This window comes from Vicugna pacos, chromosome 12 (assembly GCF_048564905.1).
Source record: "Vicugna pacos chromosome 12, VicPac4, whole genome shotgun sequence".
Lineage (NCBI taxonomy): Eukaryota > Metazoa > Chordata > Mammalia > Artiodactyla > Camelidae > Vicugna > Vicugna pacos.
In genome coordinates, this window is record NC_132998.1 from 13679547 (window position 1) to 13699209 (window position 19663).

A 19663-nucleotide genomic window follows, 5' to 3' on the forward strand; every position below is an offset into this window, starting at 1 on the left:
ACAAGTATGTTTTGATATCCATAAATTAATCAATGTGATATACCACATTAACGAAACAAAGGATAAAAATCACATGATCACCTTAATAGAAAAAGAAAAAGCATTTGGCAAAATTCAACATAATTCATGATAAACCCATAACCTCAACAAATTTGGTATAGAGGGAACATATCTCAACATCATAAAGTCCATTCATAACAAAACCAAAGCTAACATCATACTCAATGGTGAAAGCTGAAAGCTTTTCCTCTAATGTTGGGAACAAGTCAAGGATGACCACTCTCACCATTTCTATTTAATATAGTATTGGAAGGCCTAGCCACAGCAATCAGACAAGAAAAAAGAATAAAAGGAATCCAAATTGGAAAAGAAGAAGTAAAACTGTCACTGTTTGCAGATGACATGATACTATACATAGAAAATCCTAAAGACGCTACTAGAAAACTACTAGAACTCATCAATGAATTCGGTAAAGTTGCAGAATACAAAATTAACATAACAGAAATCTGTTGCTTCTAGATACAGTAATAATAAGCTATCAAAAAGAGAAAGCAACAAAACAATCCCAGTCAAAATTACATCAAAAAGAATAAAATACTGAGCAATAAACTTAACTAAGGAGGTGAAAGATCTGTACTCTGAAAAATATAAGACACTGATGAAGGAAGGTAAAAATTATATTAATAAATGGAAAGATATCCCATGTTCATGAACTAGAAGAGTTAATACTGTTAAAATGACCATACTACCCAAAACAGTCTACAAATTTAATGTACTCTCTATCAAAATACCCATAACATTTTCACAGAACTAGAACAATCCTAAGATTTACAGGGAATCACAAAAGACCCAGAATAGCCAAAGCAATCTTGAGAAAGAAGAACAAAACTAGAAGTATCATGCTCTCTGACTTCAGACTGTACCACAAAGCTACAGTAATCAAAACAGTATTGGACTGGCACAAAAACAGATATGTGTATCAATGGAACAGAATAAGAGCCCAGAAATAAACTTACACACATATGGTCAGTTAATCCATGAAAAGATGGAAAAATACACAATGGGAAAAAAATTTTCTTCAATAACTAGTGCTGGGAAAACTGGACAGCTACATGTAAAAGAATGAAATTAGAACATTTTCTCACACCGTATACAAAAACAAACTCAAAATGGATAAAGACCTAAATGTAAGACCAAAACCCATAAAACTCCTAGAGGAAAACATAGGCAGTACACTCTTTGACATAAGTCTTAGATTGTTTTTGGATCTGTCTCCTAAGGCAAGAAAAACAAAAGCAAAAATAAACAAATGGGACCTAATTAAGCTCAGAAGCTTTTGCACAGTGAAGGAAACCACTAACTAAACAAAAGGACGATCTACTTAATTGGGAGAAAATATTTGTAAATGGTGTGTCTGATAAGGGGTAATATCCAAAACATATAATATAAGAGCTCATAAAACTCAGTATCAAAAAAACAACCTGATTCAAAATGGGCACACTGCCTGAATAGACATTTTCCAAAGAAGACAGACAGATGGCCAATAGGCATATGAAAAGATGCTCAACATCACTTATCATCAGGGAATTGCAAATCAAAACCACAATAAGTTATCACCTCACACCTGTCAGAACGGCTATCATCAAAAAGACAACAAATAAATGTTGGTGAGGATGTGGAGAAAAGGAAACCCTGTACACTGTTGGTAAGAAAGTAAATTGATCCATATGATCCAGCAATTCCACTCCTAGGTATATATCCAAAGAAAATTAAAAAACCCCCACTAATTTGAAAAGATAAATTGTACCCTAATGTTCACGGCAGCGTTATTCACAATAGCAAAGATACGGAAGCAACTTAAGTGTCCATCAACTGATGAATGGATAAAGAAGCTGTGGCATTTTACTCAGCCATAAAAAAGAATGAAAATTTTCCATTTGTAACAACATGGATGGACCCAGAGAGTATTATGCTTGGTGACATAAGTCAGACAGAGAAAGACAAATACTGTATGTTTTCACTTATAAGTGGAATCTTAAAAATAAAACAAATGAATGAATATAACAAAACAGAAACAGCATCAGAGATACAGTGAACAAACTCGTGGTTACCAGTGGGGAAAGAGGTGAGAGGAGGGGCAAGATAGGGGAAGGGGATTAAGACATACAAAGTAGTAGGTATAAAATAAATAAGCAATGTGGATGTATTTTTCAGCACAGGGAATATAGCCAATATGTTATAATAACTTTAAATGGGGTATAAGCTATAAAAATATTGAATCACTGTGTTGTACACTTGAAACTAATGTTGTAAATCAACTATACTTCAATTTAAAAAATAACTAAATTAAGAAACTATACTATGTCAATGAGAAGTCTGCTTAGAGTAAGTTTCTGTACTATTAAAAAGGGCAATTTGAGGTTACACCACTTTGAAGCTGTCCCAGGGTAACATGATATTTCATAAGTGCTGTCTTGACCTAGTCTTGCTGTCATGACTAAAATTTTCTCTTCCCCTTAACTTGCAATTTGTCAAACCCCCATCCCAACTACTTCCCTTATCAGGCTCTTAACACTCCTGAGTTACAATACATACATACCCAACTGCCAGGGGCCCCTAGATAACCACACCCAGGAACAGATCCTTCTTTCTTAGGCCTGAAGAATGATTCAAAATACCCAATCCCAAAGCAGCCTATGAAATCTAGCTAACTCAATCCTGTTTGCCATATATAAGCATTTCCTGCAGTTCCAGCTTACTGTTATCTGTCCCCAGGTGCAAACCCCTTTGTGACCCTGTGTGACAGCCTTCTCTGGTTTGAAACGAAGAGTTCTGCCTTCCCTCTGTCTCTAAGTTGTGTCCCACCATCAAAAAAAAACTTTAAATCTTATAAAACATCTAGTCTTACCCTGATTGCAACACCAGCTGTCACCAACTGCCAGCTGCCAGCACTTGAGCCACTATTTGCACTGACTACAGATTACTTCTGCCAAGTAATGCCAATTGCCAACATCTTGCCTTTCAATAGTGCTTTATAAGTTTTACACCATATGCCTATATTTTTACTTAATTTAGTCCTCACAACAGCTTTTAAGGAAAAGAATTATACCAACTCGATAGATGATGTTAAGGCTCTGATCTGTCACCAGGAAGCACAGCCAGAAATAAAGACAAATCTTTTGGTTCTTAGTTTAGTGCTATTTCTAGCACAACTTTGTGGCCACTCTACAATTTAGCACTGTCTTTTAAATTAAAATTTTCCTACTTAAAGAGTACACAAGAAACTGTTAACCTCCTTTTGAGGCCAGTCCTTCCCACACCTTCAATATCAAGGACAATAGGATTTAAGGGAAAGTCACAGAATTCCTTAAGCCTTGACACCATCACCACCATTGCCAAGAATGACTGAAGGGACCTCAGAGCTCTGGCACTTCTAGAAAGATAGCCCTTCTAGTCTTAACTCTGTCCACAATAGAATTGAAAAAGTGTCTAAGAGCTCAGCACATCTCTAGTGAGATCCTCATTCTACCACACACACTTCATCTACTCATGCCAACCAACCTTTACACCTCACCTCACCACTGACAAGCTGACTAGACCAGTCCCAAGAAGGGGGCTATAATTAGAACTGATTATTCACCTCCCCCTGAGAGTACTAATCCCATCACGTCCTATGTCTCTGTTTACAACACTCACCACAAGAATCCTTGGCCTCCAGATCATCCCTCATCATAGATATTCTTACCCTATCACAGTTTTCTACACTGCCTAATTTGAATCAGAATCTAAAACCACCCCTAGAATTCAGGATCTGTCATCAACAAATTCCTTCATTATAGATTGAATGCTTGTGCCCTCCCAAAATTCATGTTGAAACCTATCCCAATGTGATGGTATTTGGAGGTGGCCTTCAGGGAAGTGATTAGGTCATGAGGGAAGAGCCCTCATAAATAGGATTAATGCCCTTATAAAGCCCCCTCACCCCTCCAGTCATGTGAAGACAAGAAAGAAGACACCAGAAAGCAGTTTCCCACCAGACACTGAATCTGTCAGTGCCTTGATCTTAGACTTCTCAACCTCTAGAACTGTGAAAAATAAATGTTCTTTATAAGCCACCCAGTCAATGGCATTTTGTTACAACAGCCCGAACAGACTAAGACACCTCTATATCCTTCAAACTCTGCTAGATGTTTCTTTAACCTCCTTTTTCTAATTGAAACCTGGCTACTCCTTGAGGAAAAAGGATGCTTCCCTTGCAAGTCCTCTCAATAGGTAGCTGTTTTTTCTCCTACAACTTATATAGCAATGCTTTTCAAATGGTTAATTGCACCCCATGAGTGGTTTATGAAATCAGTTCAGTGGGTAGCAAATAAAAAACTTTTAAAATACAGTAATGGAATATTAAACATATCATTCCATGAAAGTTTTATTTCAGTTATATAAACGATGGCTTTCAAATATGTGTATTTTTTCAAATTTTTTTGTATACAATATATGCAATTTGAAAGCCACCGTTTACGCCATCTAGGGTTAGAAATGGAGTAAATATTCTCTTTGCTCTTCATTGCTGCCTCAAGTACCACTTTCCTCCTTCCTCCCTAAATAATGTCCTGCTCCTTTGAAGCACATGCCATCAAGCCATTCCACACACTACCTTTCCTTGTGATTATCACTGACCATAGTCCTGATCATTCTTTCATTAAGGACTCCATCAACTGGCTTGCTATCTCACTCCCTGTAACCTCATCATCATTCCTAAGGACTTCGCTATCCACGTGGACAATCCATCTTACGCTGTGGGTTAGATTGCACAAGTATGATCATTAAACTACTGAAATATTTTCATAGCCACTAGTGCCCTCAGAACTCTGCACAGTGCTATAGGCTACATTCATTTTGATGGATCCATGCCCATGCTAGTACTGGTAGTTAAATATTTCTATTACTATCCCTGCTAATACCCAGCCTCTCAGCTCCTTGACTTTCTCTTACCTTGAATGATATTGTCCGCAACATCAGCTGCTCACTCTCACAGTCATACCTTATATCTAGTTATTACCAACAACTGCAAGCCCCACGCTAATCTCCAGTTAAAGCGTCTCACTCTGCTATCCACACCTTCAGCTAACTCCAATCCAACCAAATTTGTCTATCTCAGTGAAACTCAGGAATAAAATTTATCTTTCATCCCATATTTTCTCTGTCCATCACCCCACTAAAGTCCTTTTTTCACCCAGTATCCAGCTTTAATTTCGAGGTCTTATCACTGATTGACTTCTCACTATGTATTAAACTATTTTGACAACTGAAAAAAATGCACAATGTGAGAGTTGTAAGTTAATTTTTATTTGGGGCAAAATGAGGACCACAGCCCAGGAGACAGCCCCTCAGAGAGCTCTGAGGAACTGCTCTGAAGAGGTAGAGGGGAGGTCAGCATATATGTGATTTTGGTGAAGGGGAATATATGCAGTCAAGCACACATTTTGGCAAAAGTTTGCTGCTAGTCACAAAAAGGCTGCTGCTAGTCACAAGGAGCAGGTGTCTCCTTTAACGATTTTAGTGCTTTTCTAGATATGAAAAGATGCAAGAAATTAGGCTCATAAAATCTTCTCCTGAAAATACCTAACTGTCTGAAGGCCTGTTCTGCCAGTTTTTTCCAGAGCAGAGTACTCCTGATCTCTGCCCTGAACTCCTTTCCGGATGTGTTGAAGGTCAGCGACTGCAGTGGCTCGTGACCTAATACTTGTAGTGTCAGATGGCGAGGGATAATTTTTAGTTGGCAATTCACATCACCTCATTTATTCTTCACAACAACATTACAAAATAGGTACAGTGACATTCATCTTATTGATTAGGAAACAGGTATATATACATAAATCTGCCCAGGATTATAGAAATAAAAAGAAAGAAATTTTAAATGTCTGAACCACTGTTTCCTTAGATGTAAACCAGGGATAAAGATGATTTATCTATCTTCCTGAGTTGTGAAGATCACATGTACACAAAAGCACTTTGCCAACTGTAAAGTGCTCTACAAGTACCAGTTACAATTATTAACTACTGATTAGGGGACCCTTACCTTTTCTCTCCACAGGAGTCCTAACCTGACAGTTCCCTCAACCTTCCTCTTTTCTATATAGTCATGGACACAGATGAAGCAAACAACTCCACTGCCCTGCTGGTAGAAAATTCATCTCTGACATCAAGCTTCAAAACTTTGAATAGAAGAACAGCAGTGTCATAAATGGTGATTAGCTTCTAATTAGCAATTGAAAGTATGGTTTATTATAGCTGAACTGGCTTTTTATAAGCCAAGCTGACAATTCATTACAATCAACTGACTAATAAAGAAACTTTTATAAAATAATCCTAAACTGGTAAACACCTGCATTATACTTTCTTATTCAAACCATGGCAGAACAAGAGTTCAGAAATGAAGGAGCCAAGGCTGAGAGGCAACAGATTGAGTCTCTTAAGGACTTTTGAAGTCCTACAGAGAACTTGGAATCTTAAATGTCTGGGACCTCTCCCTGAGTCCCAGGAAGAACACTGCTGTGTCCTAAGGAGCTCTGTACTCCACACACTAGAATCTGGCTTTGGACTCAACTCATCCCACTCTGTTGTTCTGAACTCTATCAATGGGGCAGCCCTGGATGGCCAAGTCTCCTTAGAATGATATAATTAGACCCATCAGGTATATCACTTCTTTATAACACTAAATATAGTGACTCTCTATTACTTGACATGGTAAATTAAAAATCCTTGACCCACTATTCTAATCTTTCTATCAATTTCCCCATTTCATTTCTTCTGTACTCTAGATAAGCACCTCCACATCTGTGTGTTCTTCATCCCAAGGCATATGCTACTGTCTTCTGATTCTATCCAAGATGCTCGTCCTACATTTCACTTTCAAAGATGATCTTGAAGCTCTTCAACCAGAAAGTCTTAGAAAGATGGAATCATCTGCCTGCTACTCACTGCATATTTAGTTACCCCACCTTGTAACATTACATAGGAGTTGAAATTGTCCACATATTACTGTAAAAGGTAAAGTACCACTCTGGTGACAGGTGCACCAGATTATAAGTCTAAGGCCAGAGCCCAATACCTAATTTTGCCTTTTGACTCACTGAATGCCTCTAAACCTATGCTGAGATCATATCTACACCTCGGTTTGTTCACTGATAGCTAAAGAGATGGCACATTATAGCCAATAAGCCAAATATAAAGGTATTCTACATTTTCCTCTGTGATGTTTAAGACAAAGTTCTGGCATAAAGTAGATGTTTATTAAATATTAATGACCCACTATTGTGCCTTCAGGCCAAAGACTACTATTTTACCTCCTTTTTCTTTTCTTTTTTGATATAATCTGCCAGCTTTCCCCAAATATCTCTTTCAAGTAAAATCAGGTTTAGGTGCTTGGTTTACTTGAATTTAGTTTAATGATATGTGTGACAGAGGCAATGCTAATTGTTCATTAAACCCCATTTCCTTTTCTACTAGAGTGCACACACTTTCCTTTCCAGCCACCTCTGCAGTTGGGTGGGGCCGTATGACCATGCACCTGAATTCTGGCTAAGGAAATGGGGTGAAAATAATGTACACACTTCCAGGGCTGGCCCCTGGTATCTCCAACAAGTCAGCCGCAGATTTCCTCCCTTCTCTGAGGCCCACAGATTGCATGACTCCAAAGTAACAGGAGACGGTGGAGCCACAAGATAGAAAAAGCCTGGTCCTTCTATGATGTCAAGGAGCAGACACCTACTCACTGGCCCCAATCAACCTGCTACACACTGTCACTTATATGAAACATAAGCCTTTATTAAGTTAAACCATTTAGATACTGGTATTTTTAGCCTATCCAGATGAACACACCTTTATATTTCTCACCTATGGTAACATCAGTGAAAAGAACCCCGGAATTTAGTTCCAGGACCTGAGATACAAATCCTGGCTCTCACTTCCTCTACATACCCCGTGATCTGATCCAGAATATGGTCTATGCCCTGTCCCAACTGCATGCCTAGCACGTTCTTCTCTTTCTCATTAATTGAGTCCTCTCCATTCTTCTCTACTTCAAGATTTCTGTGAGGCCTTCTCTGACCTCCCTCCCATGCATGGTTCACTTCTTTGCTCCTAGTACAGAGTATATTCCTCCATTTTAGCATCTGTTACATTTTATTGCAAATAAGTGTTGAGATGTGTTTCCACAGACTGAGTCCTTGAATCCACAAACAATTCCTTTGGGATCTCTGACTTTCAGGATTTAGTTACATCGTGTGGCACATAGCAAAAAATAAATATATATTAAAGGAGTGTTTTCACCTATGACATTGAGTCACTTATTTCTTAAGTCTATAAAATAAAATTTTACAGAATTGTTGTGATGACAAAATAACAAGTGTGATTTGTAGATTATAAACAGATTCTAATGGTAATGTGTTTATTCTGTTTTGTAGGCCCTTTCTAATTTTTCCAGTCGAATCCATCTTAATGCTCTGAGGTAGTTCTGTCCAGTAAATATAATGCAAGCCACAAACATTATTTAAACATTTCAGTAGCCATATTAAAAAGTTAAAAGAAGTAGGAGAAATAAATTTTAATAATACATTTGGCCCAATATATCTAAAATATTGTTTATTAGCTATTTTACATCTTGCTAATTAAGTCCTCTAAATCTGGTGTGTATGTTACAACACCCCTCCATTTGGACTGCGGCTGGTGGCTCTCGCAAATTGGACAATGCAGCCTCAAGGGCTACTTCAGTCTTGGTGAAGTCAACCTGACTACCCCTCATTCAGAATTAGTGACTCCTCCTCAGCACTCTCTCCAGACCCTTATCAACACCCTCGCTATCTTGAAACCTAGAAGGTGAACTCCTTGAGCAATTCCAGACCTTTGTCTCAAGAAATCGCTCTCACAACGACTGTCGGGATGTAACGAGCGGTTATTAAATGTCCAGGTAACTAACGAACCGGGTGCAAAGGGCCCCACGGGAGGCCGAGGGGCCTGGACAGGAAAATGGGCAATCAGGGAGAGGGCGCGGACAGGCGGCCGCGGCAATCCTGACGGCTGGGCCCGCGGAGTTCCGCGGCGGCGGGCGCCGAGGTGCGGGGCTGGGCTGGCCTGGGCTCCGGAGCCGCGACCCCCCGTCCCCGCCCCCTCCCCCACTTCGCGGCCGCCGCCGCCGCCGAGCCCCGGAAGCGGGCGGGGATTTCCTGTGCCCGCCCCGCCCGCGCCCGCCGGCCGCCGTCTCCGCCTGTCGCTGGCTCCGCGGCCGCCCGGCTCCGACGAAGCGAAGGGCGGAGGGGAGGGGCAGGCAGCGCCCGGGAGGGAGGCACCCGGACGCAGGCCAAGCCGACCCGGGTGAGTGGGGCCGGGCCGGAGGGAGTCATGGCTCGAGGGAGGGACGCCCGGCTTCCCGGAGCGGCGAGTGGGGTTGGTCACCCGTGGGGGCAGGGAGGAGGGTCGACGCGGCCTCCTGGTCGCTGCCTTTCCTGGGGTCGGCCCCACTGACATACTGTGCCCGCCCCTCGCCTGTCTTCCCCGTCCCCAGCGTCGCTCTCAGGCCCTGCGGGTTCCCGCCGCTGTCACTGCGCGCAGGTTACCCTGTGGCTCCTTTTTCTTCATTTGCTCCTGCCCCAGTTCACGGGAAACCTGTTTTCTGACCTCACTTCCCCGCTCCAGCTCTGCCTCTCTCAGGTTCTCTGAAATCTGAGCCTCTCCAGGGGCACAGTGACAAGGAGGGAAGAAGCAACCTTACTCTAGAACGGGCGCCCGTCCCGCCCAAGCCCCGCCCGGGGCAGGGGCTAGGCTTCTCTGACAGCGCGACTGTCCCTGTGCCCTTGGGCTTCTCATTTCAACAGCATAGCCCTTTCTCTGTCCAACAGCACTCCTGCAGAAACCAACTTCGGCAGGTGCCATGCCCCCCTGGGGAAAAGGGGAAAATGAGAGCCCTAAAACCCTAACTCCTGTAGGCCTGGGATCATCCTGGAACCGGGAGAAACCAGGTTAGAGCTGACACCTTAACTGCCCAGGTGTTGGCTCTGAGAGAGCCAACATCTTAGCAGATACAGTCAGAGGACAACTACCTGCCGCTTCTTGTGCTGAGATTTCTGCTAGCACTTCCACAGGTTTTCTGTCAGTACTATGGACAGGCTCACATCTGGCCTGGGATAGAGGCTTCCTATCAAGGGATTCTGCTGCTAGGGAGATAAAGAAATGGGTTTGAGACAGGTGTCCAGATATTTAACTAGAGATAAAGCCCAGAGGGAGGACTTTTGAAGGGAGCTAGAGAATAAGGAAGACTACTGGTGAAGGGGGGGAATCCATGCTTTACATTTTAAAAGTGAAGTGAATACAGGGGCTGGAATTCAGAATAGAGAGCTAAAATGGAACTTCCCCTTTATTGCTTTGTTGGGAATTTTCCTTTCTCACGAGAAATCTCTGAAAAGGAAACCTCCTAAGCTGGGAATCAGTCCAGAATGCTCCCATGAGGCCCTGAGACATCTTTGGACTTCTGAGATGAAAAGGGAATTTGTTCCCTTCCTGTGCATTGAGTTTAGGGTTTCTACCTACCTCTTTTGTCAAAGACAAATAGCCAAGAAAATAAACAACTTGACATCTGTCATTACCTATCCCGGGCTCCTGGGTTCTTGCAAATGTTATTGGATGGATGCAAGTGAGCCAAGATCATTACCAAGGTTCTGATCTATTGCTGGAAGCCTTTCACTGGCTCTGACTGCTTGCTACTGAATAAGAATCACAAATATATGAAGTTGCCAAGCAAACAGAGACTCTGCACACTTTCATCGACTGTTCCTCTGCTGTAAGGCAGGGAGACCCCTATCACAACACAGGTGAGACCTGTCCTGCTCCTAAGATGTCCAGACAAAAGAGCCCTCAACCAGGTCCTGTGCACTGCAGGATTATTAAAAATTTTTTTTCATCTAATCTAAATCTCTTCTCTTGCAATCAAGAGAAGAGATCTATATAGAAATACAAAACATCTCTCTTTTTATTCATAGTGTCATTCATCAGCCTTCTTCCCTAGGCAAGAGAGAACTATGTCCGTTGTTTTGAACTTTCCCTAATGGCCATAGTCCCCATCCCTTTCTTCACTTTTGTTTATTCTGATGGAATATACTCTGGCTTCATCATACCCTTCTTTAAAATTGAATACATTTTTCTAATGAGATCTAACTGGTGCTGTCCTGTATCTGTGTTTTTTTCCTGTGTCTTAAATCACAGGGCTGTTAATTCACCTCAGGTCATGTTAGCAACAGCTGCTTCCCCTTTTACTAGCTAGTCCAAACCCTTTCTGTTCTTTTTTTCTTTTCCTAATTAGACATCAGTTCCCCACTGACCAGCAGTTTCTCTTACCTGTTTGCAATGCTTTAGAATCTTACACCTACTTTCCAAGTTATTGATCTTTCTACCATATTTACTACCAGTTCTCATTTTCTACGAGAGTGACAGGTTATGTCTTTTTGTCAAGGCTTGCCCTAAGTGAGGCACCATTTGGTTCAGCCTCATAAAAAATATACTTTGTGACTAGGACTTCTACCTCTAGTAATCATTTCATTCTAAACTAATTGATGAGAATGGGATTTGTGGCAGAAAATCTTATGTGTGAGTACATCCATTTTTGTGGAGTGCAAGTCTGTGTGTATTCCTCCCTGCATATTTCCAGATTTCTAACTTTACTGTACTTTCAGTGATTGAAATTAATTCATAGCTTTTGGATTTACAGGATTGTTCTTTCTTTTTTTAATGAAGTTCTTCCAGCCTTCGGGGATATTTTGCTTCTACCATGAGGTCCCCAAAATAACCATTAGTGACTTTGCTATGTAGCACCTCCTCATTTCTGGCTCAGGTTCAGCTGACTGGAACACCTCAAACTTTTAAAGTTCATCTTCCATCAAGCTCCTCTTAACTAGTTTCACCTTTTATCCATGGGCTGTTCTCCATAACTCTCTTAGGAATATCACCCCTTTCCACTTTCACAGAAACTGAATGAAACTAATAACTGATACGAATTTGTTCCAGGTCACAATTTAGGTTTACAGCAAAAATGCTTTCAGAACAGACAGCATCCCTGGGGACAGGATGGGAGTCAATGAATGTCCAGATGGATGGAGCAGAGCCCCAGGTGGAAAGGAGAATCCAGGAAGAAGGGCCATGGAGAACAGCACCAGGGCCGCTGGAGCACCTGTGCTGTGACCTTGAAGAGGAGCCACAGTCCCTTCAGGAGAAGGGTGAGAGCCCAGAAGGGGTATGTGTGGGAAGCACAGTGCAGAGAGTAGTCTCCGAATTGCTACTGAAAAAGCAGAGTCAAAAATCCTCAAATTGCGATGGACTGAACAGCAGTCAGTACCAGAACTAGGCCACAGAAATATAAGGAACTTCTGCGTCCTAGTCACAGAAATATAAGAAGCACCTGGATTCTGCAAACCATGTAACAGGGATCTCCTGTTTCTTGCATAATCACTTCCTCCACATGCTACGTGGTTAGTGGTAGTGAATATGTGAGACAAAGAAAATGACAGAAACACTGATTACTGTTGGAAAACACACCCCGTAAAATGCACTTTACAAGATGAAAATTACATTCAAATAATAGGAATTCAAACCACAGCTAGTCTAGCAGAGATAGATGATATAAAGATTCTACTAAAAACCACTCAATACCCTTACAGGACATTTTGAGGGAAGGTATCTTCTACTACATTTATACATTTGAGTCTTATCAATGGATATAGATATAGATACAGATATAGATAGGGCCCAGGCTCTAACTGGGAAAGGGTGGATGCTCCATCTCTAATGGGTCCTCTCTCCCCTCACCAGCTCAGTCAGCTCCCTGGGTTCCTGCCATTCCCCAGGAAGGGAGCACTGGAGATTGGGAGATGGCAGCTGCACTTCTTGCGGCAGGATCACAGGTAGGCTATGTTCTTCCCTTGGCCTCTCTAAGGGTCTCACCACTGCTGCCTTTCTGTAGCATTAGCATAATTCCATTGATTTGTCATTTCACATGACCACTAGTATGTTCATCTTATATGTGAACACATTTTATCCCTTTCCAAGGGGCTCATAATATCCTTTAAAAAATGAATGAGGGCATGACAAGAAGAAGGGAATTCCTAAAGGTTAGGTTGGGTTGTTCTTTTTTTTTTGTATTTTTTTTTTTAATGGATGGCTGTGCTACCCACAGGGCGAGTGTAAGAACAACTCATTAATGTCCTTTAAGAAATAAATCTGGAACGGTTGGGAAAAGAGGACCTGAAGAAAGCTTGGAAGAACATAAAGTTGTAGACAGGATTGGGTGGATGATGGAGCATTTATGGAAAAGAAGATAGAAAGATATAAAGAGGGGCAGAGCCAGAGAGAGAAAACAGGTTTAGATTCAGAAGGCAGAGCCATGGGAAGATAATAATAATAGTAGTTGTATCCATATTCCCAGAGTGCTTATCATGCATGCTGTTCACTGAGTGCTTTATGTAAAATTAACTCATTTAACCCTGAGAGAAACTCAAATTATCCCCATTTTACAGATGAGAAAATTGGACAGGAAGAGATTAGGGCACTTGTATAAGGTCATACTGCTAGTAAGAAGCAGGGCTAGGAGTCATTTGGGTCCAGAGTCTGGGCTCCTAACCACCAAACTATACTGCCTTAAAAGATAAGGATATGACCTATTAGGGGGAGGAGGCAAGAAAGAATGTTTTATCTACATTCATTTGTGCTGATAGGAAAGGAAATGTCAGGTGGAGGAAGGAAGAGCTAGTACGTAATTTCTGCAATGAAAAGAGTAAGGAAGATGAGAAGAGACTGGGCAGACACCTGTTACTAAACAGAGGTACTGATGAGTTTGTGGTGCTTCCAAATTATGGTCCTAACTTGGGAAACTCCTCTAGAAACATCATCCTCGATCATTCACTGACCACTATCTTTACCCCTTTCCTCATTTCCTCTTCACCAAAGCCATGTGCCCTGCCCAGAGACCTCTGGGCAGTTCTTCTAGATCCTCTTTTGCCTTCTCTCCTCTACTACTACTTCAGCCATTGATACTGAGATCACATTGTCCTTAAGGAACAGCTGCTGACAGATGATGCTGCATTTTGTTTCAGGGCCTGGTAACCATCAAGGATGTGTCACTGTGCTTCTCTCAGGAGGAGTGGCGGAGCCTGGACCCTTCTCAGACAGACTTTTACGGAGAATATGTCATGCAGGAAAACTGTGGGATAGTGGTCTCGCTAAGTAAGCATGACCTTCCCCAGCCACTAAATGCTTGTACTCTGGGAGGATGGAGCTATGCTGCTGGACAGTGTCTATTTAGTGTTCTTTTCTTGGCAGGGTATCTGTCTAGGCTTCCACGAGAGAAAGAGCACCAGGGCTAATCCAAAGAGAATGGAAGTGAGGTGTGAATCAAATAAATAAATAAATAAACAAATAAAATGATGCTGAATTGTAGGGAAGAGAACTTTAGGCTCTTCTTGGTTGGGAATTGGGAGGTTTTTTCAAAGCAGAGAGAAGGACATCTAAGAGACAGAACTGAGTCCTTGGAAACTCAGAAACTATGTAGGGGAAGATGGGAATGTTGCGGGTGAGACAGCCATAGTAGGGCTAATTAAGTGAAGTTATGACCAGAAAGGACAGTTGCATTGGAAGTATTTGAAATTTGAGTGGAAGAGAACATTCATTGGGAAGAGAGTATGATTTTCTGTAAGAAAGAGGGATTTAACAGAAATGAGATGGGGGAACAGGGAAAGGCTTGTATCTGGCCTTCTTAATCTAGAGTTCTAAAGAATAATCTAGGAAACAAGCTTTTTCAGAAATGAGAATTATAGTTGAACTAATTGACATCTCTGTTTTCCTTTCCCATGGGCAGGATTTCCAATTCCCAAACTGGATATGCTTTCTCAACTAGAAGGAGGGGAGGAACAATGGGTCCCTGACCCCCAGGACTTAGAAGACAGGGACATCCTGAGGGTCACATATACAGGTAATGACGTAGACTAGACTTTCAGCTATGGCCTTACCTACCCCTTTTTGGAGTTTCATCATTACATATTCCTCTAGTCCTTCCTCTGCCTCAGAGAGTTATAATGTTGACAGGTTTAGGGATCTTTTTCTTCAAAAGCAAGACAGTGTAACAGAATGGTTTAGAGGGCAGGCTCTGGAGCCGGACTTTGTGGATTTGAATCCAGGACTATACCTGTGGAAACTTGGAAATGTAATTAACCTCTTTTTGGGTTCTTCATCTATAAATTATTGTGAGATTGAAATATGTTACCATAGTAGATCAGTACCAGGAACATAGTAAGCACTCAATAAATGTTAGTTGTTTTGTTGTTCAACCTAACACCCATGGTGGAAATGCCTTCCACAAAGTTTCTAGTATTGCTGACAGGTGGTCACCCAGCCAGTGATGATTGCAGCACATTCTTTAACTCTCTCCATATATACTTAGGCAGGAAGATGGTGATTAACAATTTTTTTAAAGTGCTGAATAAATAATAGTAATAAATAACAACAGCATAGACCATTTACTAAGTGCTTACTATATGCAGGTACAATGCTATCTGTCTTATAACGTCTATCTTATAATTATTCCCATTTTACAGAAGAAATGAAGGCCTACAGAAGTTAAGTGGGAAAGCTGAGATTCAAAATTGGGTATCTGCCTCCTAAGCCTAGGCTTTTAACCTCTATACCTCTTGCACTGTCTTGTACACATTAAAACTCTGTTCTCTCAGCCTTTACGGGGTGAGTGAGATTTAGGCCCTAACAGGCATCATACAACCTCACCTGTGAGTTGGGTCCTAGGGTACTCTCTTGTGACTCCCCTCTTGGGGTCGGTATTTTCCCTTCTCCACAGGAGATGGAAGTGAGCATGAGGGGGATACCCCTGAACTAGAAGCAGAACCTCCCAGAATGTTATCTAGTGTGTCTGAAGATACTGTTCTCTGGAACCCAGAGCAGGATGAGAGCTGGGATTCCATCCCCAGGAGCTCCAGAGGAATGCTCCTGGGCCCACCTTTTCTTCAGGAAGATAGCTTCTCAAACCTTCTGTGTAGCACAGAAATGGATTCCCTGTTAAGACCGCACACGTGCCCCCAGTGTGGGAAACAGTTTGTGTGGGGCTCCCACCTTGCCAGGCACCAGCAAACACACACTGGGGAGAGGCCCTACAGCTGCCTCAAGTGTGAGAAGAGCTTTGGGCGAAGACATCACCTGATCCGACACCAGAAAACCCACCTACATGACAAGCCTAGCAGGTGCTCTGAGTGTGGCAAGAATTTCCGATGCAACTCCCATCTGGCCAGCCACCAGAGAGTGCATGCAGAAGGCAAATCCTGCAAGGGCCAAGAGGTTGGAGAGAGCCCGGGGGCTAGGAAACGGCAGCGCGCCCCACCAGTGCCAAAGTGCCACGTGTGCACAGAGTGTGGGAAGAGCTTTGGCCGACGGCACCACCTGGTGAGACACTGGCTGACCCATACTGGGGAGAAGCCCTTCCAGTGCCCTCGCTGTGAGAAGAGTTTCGGCCGTAAACATCACCTGGACAGGCACCTGCTGACCCACCAGGGACAGAGTCCCCGGAACAGCTGGGACAGAGGGACATCTGTCTTTTGAAATCTGGTTCTGCTGCAGCTGTGGTCACATCTGTCAGCTGGTGCTACCAGGAGTCTCTACCAGAGCTGCCCCTCTCCTACAGCCCAGTGGCCAGAATCATGAGCCCTGGCCCCATCCTTAGAAAGATGTGGTTCCACCATTGGCCAGAGCATTTCTCACCAGTTCTGTGAGATGTCACATGAAATAGAGTTCTTTGGGCAAAAACTTTTGGGAAACAGTGCTTCCTCCATGGGCTGATATTCAGCCTTAGCCCTCTCTCCAGGGTAGAGAAGAACCAGCAATTTGTGACTAAGGCCCATTCTGATTGGTTGGAGCCTCTGCCATATCCGTTGTTAAATATTTTGAGTATCAGTTTTGTATAACTATTCTCTTCTATATATGTAGAGAAAGACCATATGAACATATTAAAGGCTCTGAAAACATATGGAGTAGAGCAAATGGTTAAACCTCTTTTAATGCAGTGTTTCCTAAATTTATTTGACCTCAGTATCTTTTTCATCTCACATCCCACAGAACTGGTGACTCCATTAAACACACTGGTGAACACTGAGTTGAAGAGTAATGAGGAAGCAGGAAAGAGATAGTGATCAGGCACCCAGAGCCTCCTTTTTTAATCCAAATGAAAGCTGAGGAGCAGACCTCATTCCTGTGTGGGCCCATCACCTTTATCCTGATCATCTGAATATACATCCACACCTCTCAACTGACCTGCTGAAAAATAGAAACAATAACTTTCTCACCCCCTTATTCTTGCCCTCTTCACCCTGCATATACATATATCCAGCTGAGAGATCACACTACGAGTGCTAAGAGATGGACCTTATACTCTTAAATAACCCAGGCCCACACAGAAGAAAAATACTTTATCCCCTTGAACAGACCCTTCTCCTCTTGACCGTGTCTTTATGTGTCTATGTGTATCTGTGTGCAGGGTCTTTGAAGAGAGCATGCAAAGTGCAAACTGTATAAGCTAGATTTTCTAGGGGCTGTGTTCTGGGGATGTGGGTAGTGGGGATTGTATGGGGTTTTCTGTTTTGTTTCAAGATAGTAAGCTGAGTGATTAAGGGAGCCCTAGTGGAAAGAGTTCAGTTGTGGGTGTTGAGGTATAAAGCCTTCTCCAGTATCACTGAGATCAAGACAGCCATGGATATATACGTCTAGGTTTGAATCTCTGGGCCACAGATTCTTTTTGCCTGCGTGGAGAGAGAAAGAGACATCCTCAGTGAGGTGAGCTGTTTCTTGTTGATTTCAGACAAGGTGCATATAGAAGCTTTGTGCTGAGTGGGTTTTTTTTGTTCTTATTTTAAGTGCTGGGAAATTATGGCAGGAGTCACAGTGCTTGCAGGTTGTCATCACTCTTGTTTGACCTTGATTGCCTCATCAAGGGGGCATAGTTATTCTTGAGGACTTCATTCTCCTAGAAATAGAACTTTAGGGGAAATGGCTGTGGCTTAGCTTTTTGGCTGATGCAGGGTAGTGAGCTTTCCAGTTGATTTTCCTCCAGTTCTGAAAAGGTGTCTACACTAAGACTCTTAACTAAGAACTTGCACAAGTATTCTAGCACCCACTAGTTAATGAGTTGGTCATTGTTTCTCTTTATTGATGATGTGTTAATACCAATCTTATAATTTATAAATTATCTTGTATGTAAGAGCAGTTTGTGGGTAGGGAGGGAGAGGCACAGAGGATGGAAGTGGGATATTTTCTCTTTAATACTTAGATACTGGTTTTCTCTTAACACACTTATTTCTCAGCTACAGTTGGTGGAACTAACCAGAGAGGCAAGAGAAAGTGAGCTGCAACAATCTAGTTTAATGACTCTTCCATTTGCTTAGGAAAAACTGGGTTAATCATAGTTCCTCAGAGTCCTGGGCCCAAATGGAGCCGAAAATAAGGTCACTTTGCTGACTGGGCTTCTTAGAGTGGATATGACTTGAGCAATCTTGCCCCCACCTCCTTTCTGCTCTAAGCAGCATTCCTTCTTGCCTGGAATGCACTTCTCTTGCTTATGTTCCTATGAATAGAGCAAAATGGCCAGCCCTTTGTAAGGCATCCTTTGTCCTAGGTCCTAAGAGATAGAAGCATTTTAGTAGAAGGATCAGTAACAGGAGATGCCCTAGGGAAATTGGACCCCATTGGTAAAACTGGACTATATCATTTCTTTTACCTTCCCACTATGCCTCATTCATTAACACAAATCAGCTCTATGGGAGCAATGATTCAAAACCTGTTTTGGATCACAGACCCTTTTGAGAATCTGATGAAAACCAAAAACTCACTTTTGAGAAAAAAGATGTTAGTAATCATTCTATTTTGCATACACATTTAGCAGGTTCAGAGCCCATCCATGGAATCACTAAACTGAGGTCAAAGAAAGGGAGTTACCCTGACCCAGTATGGTCATTATATGTTTGTGACAAGAATTATAAGGCAAGGATCACTAAACATTATAAGGACTAAGATACCAGAGTCAGTAGGATATAGGATATAAAGAGAAAGTCTGGTCTTTAATGACTTGAAATGTATTACTTACATTCTACTCTATGTCTATATCTATATCTGTATCTATATAGATACATGACATGCTGACAAATTGGCTCCTCACAAACCTTGTTTTAAAGACCCATAGGAGGTGACTTTCCATACCATCAGATCTCACCTCTTAATAACCAAATGTTAACCTCCAGTCTTTGATTTCTTTTAGTAATTGTAAGGAGAGAAAGTGAAGCCCCCAAAGTGTAGATACAGTGATTGTACCCAACTGAAAGGCATTTTGGAATCCTAGGGCCTTCTACAGAAGGGGCATCTTTTAGGTCATTCTGGTAAACCAGTGTCTTCTCTACCTCCATCCAGAACCAGTTCCCTTGGACGAAAAATAAAATAAGCAACAGCCATCAACTGGGTGAAGAGATTTGAGTGATTTTTTTCCCACAGAGAAACTCCCATCTTCCTCCCAACTCTCTCTGCCACATATCTACCCTATCCTATTCCATTTAAATAAAAAATGTCTCTGTGTTCTCTC

General features: G+C 42.1%; 1 protein-coding gene and 1 long non-coding RNA gene across 7 annotated transcripts in view; one reads left to right on the forward strand and one right to left on the reverse strand.

Moving 5' to 3' along the window:
- Nucleotides 1-19544, forward strand: part of ZNF641 (zinc finger protein 641) — a 105026-nt gene extending 85482 nt beyond the window's left edge. For 2 of the 5 annotated variants that reach the window (XM_072972894.1, XM_072972892.1), the window contains exons 2-6: nucleotides 12055-12263; nucleotides 12856-12947; nucleotides 14136-14265; nucleotides 14897-15010; nucleotides 15887-19544. In XM_072972894.1, the coding sequence (XP_072828995.1) occupies nucleotides 12080-12263; nucleotides 12856-12947; nucleotides 14136-14265; nucleotides 14897-15010; nucleotides 15887-16641 (1275 nt within the window). In that variant the 5' untranslated portion in view covers nucleotides 12055-12079 and the 3' untranslated portion in view covers nucleotides 16642-19544. Of the gene's footprint in view, nucleotides 1-8793; nucleotides 8969-9242; nucleotides 9373-9896; nucleotides 10017-12054; nucleotides 12264-12855; nucleotides 12948-14135; nucleotides 14266-14896; nucleotides 15011-15886 lie in introns of those variants that run through there. The other 3 variants (XM_072972893.1, XM_031683060.2, XM_006202910.4) reach the window with 3 other exon arrangements.
- The window catches only part of LOC140700140 (uncharacterized), a 57365-nt gene that overhangs the window by 25727 nt on the left and 11975 nt on the right, over nucleotides 1-19663 (reverse strand). The gene's annotated exons all lie outside the window — the stretch shown is intronic.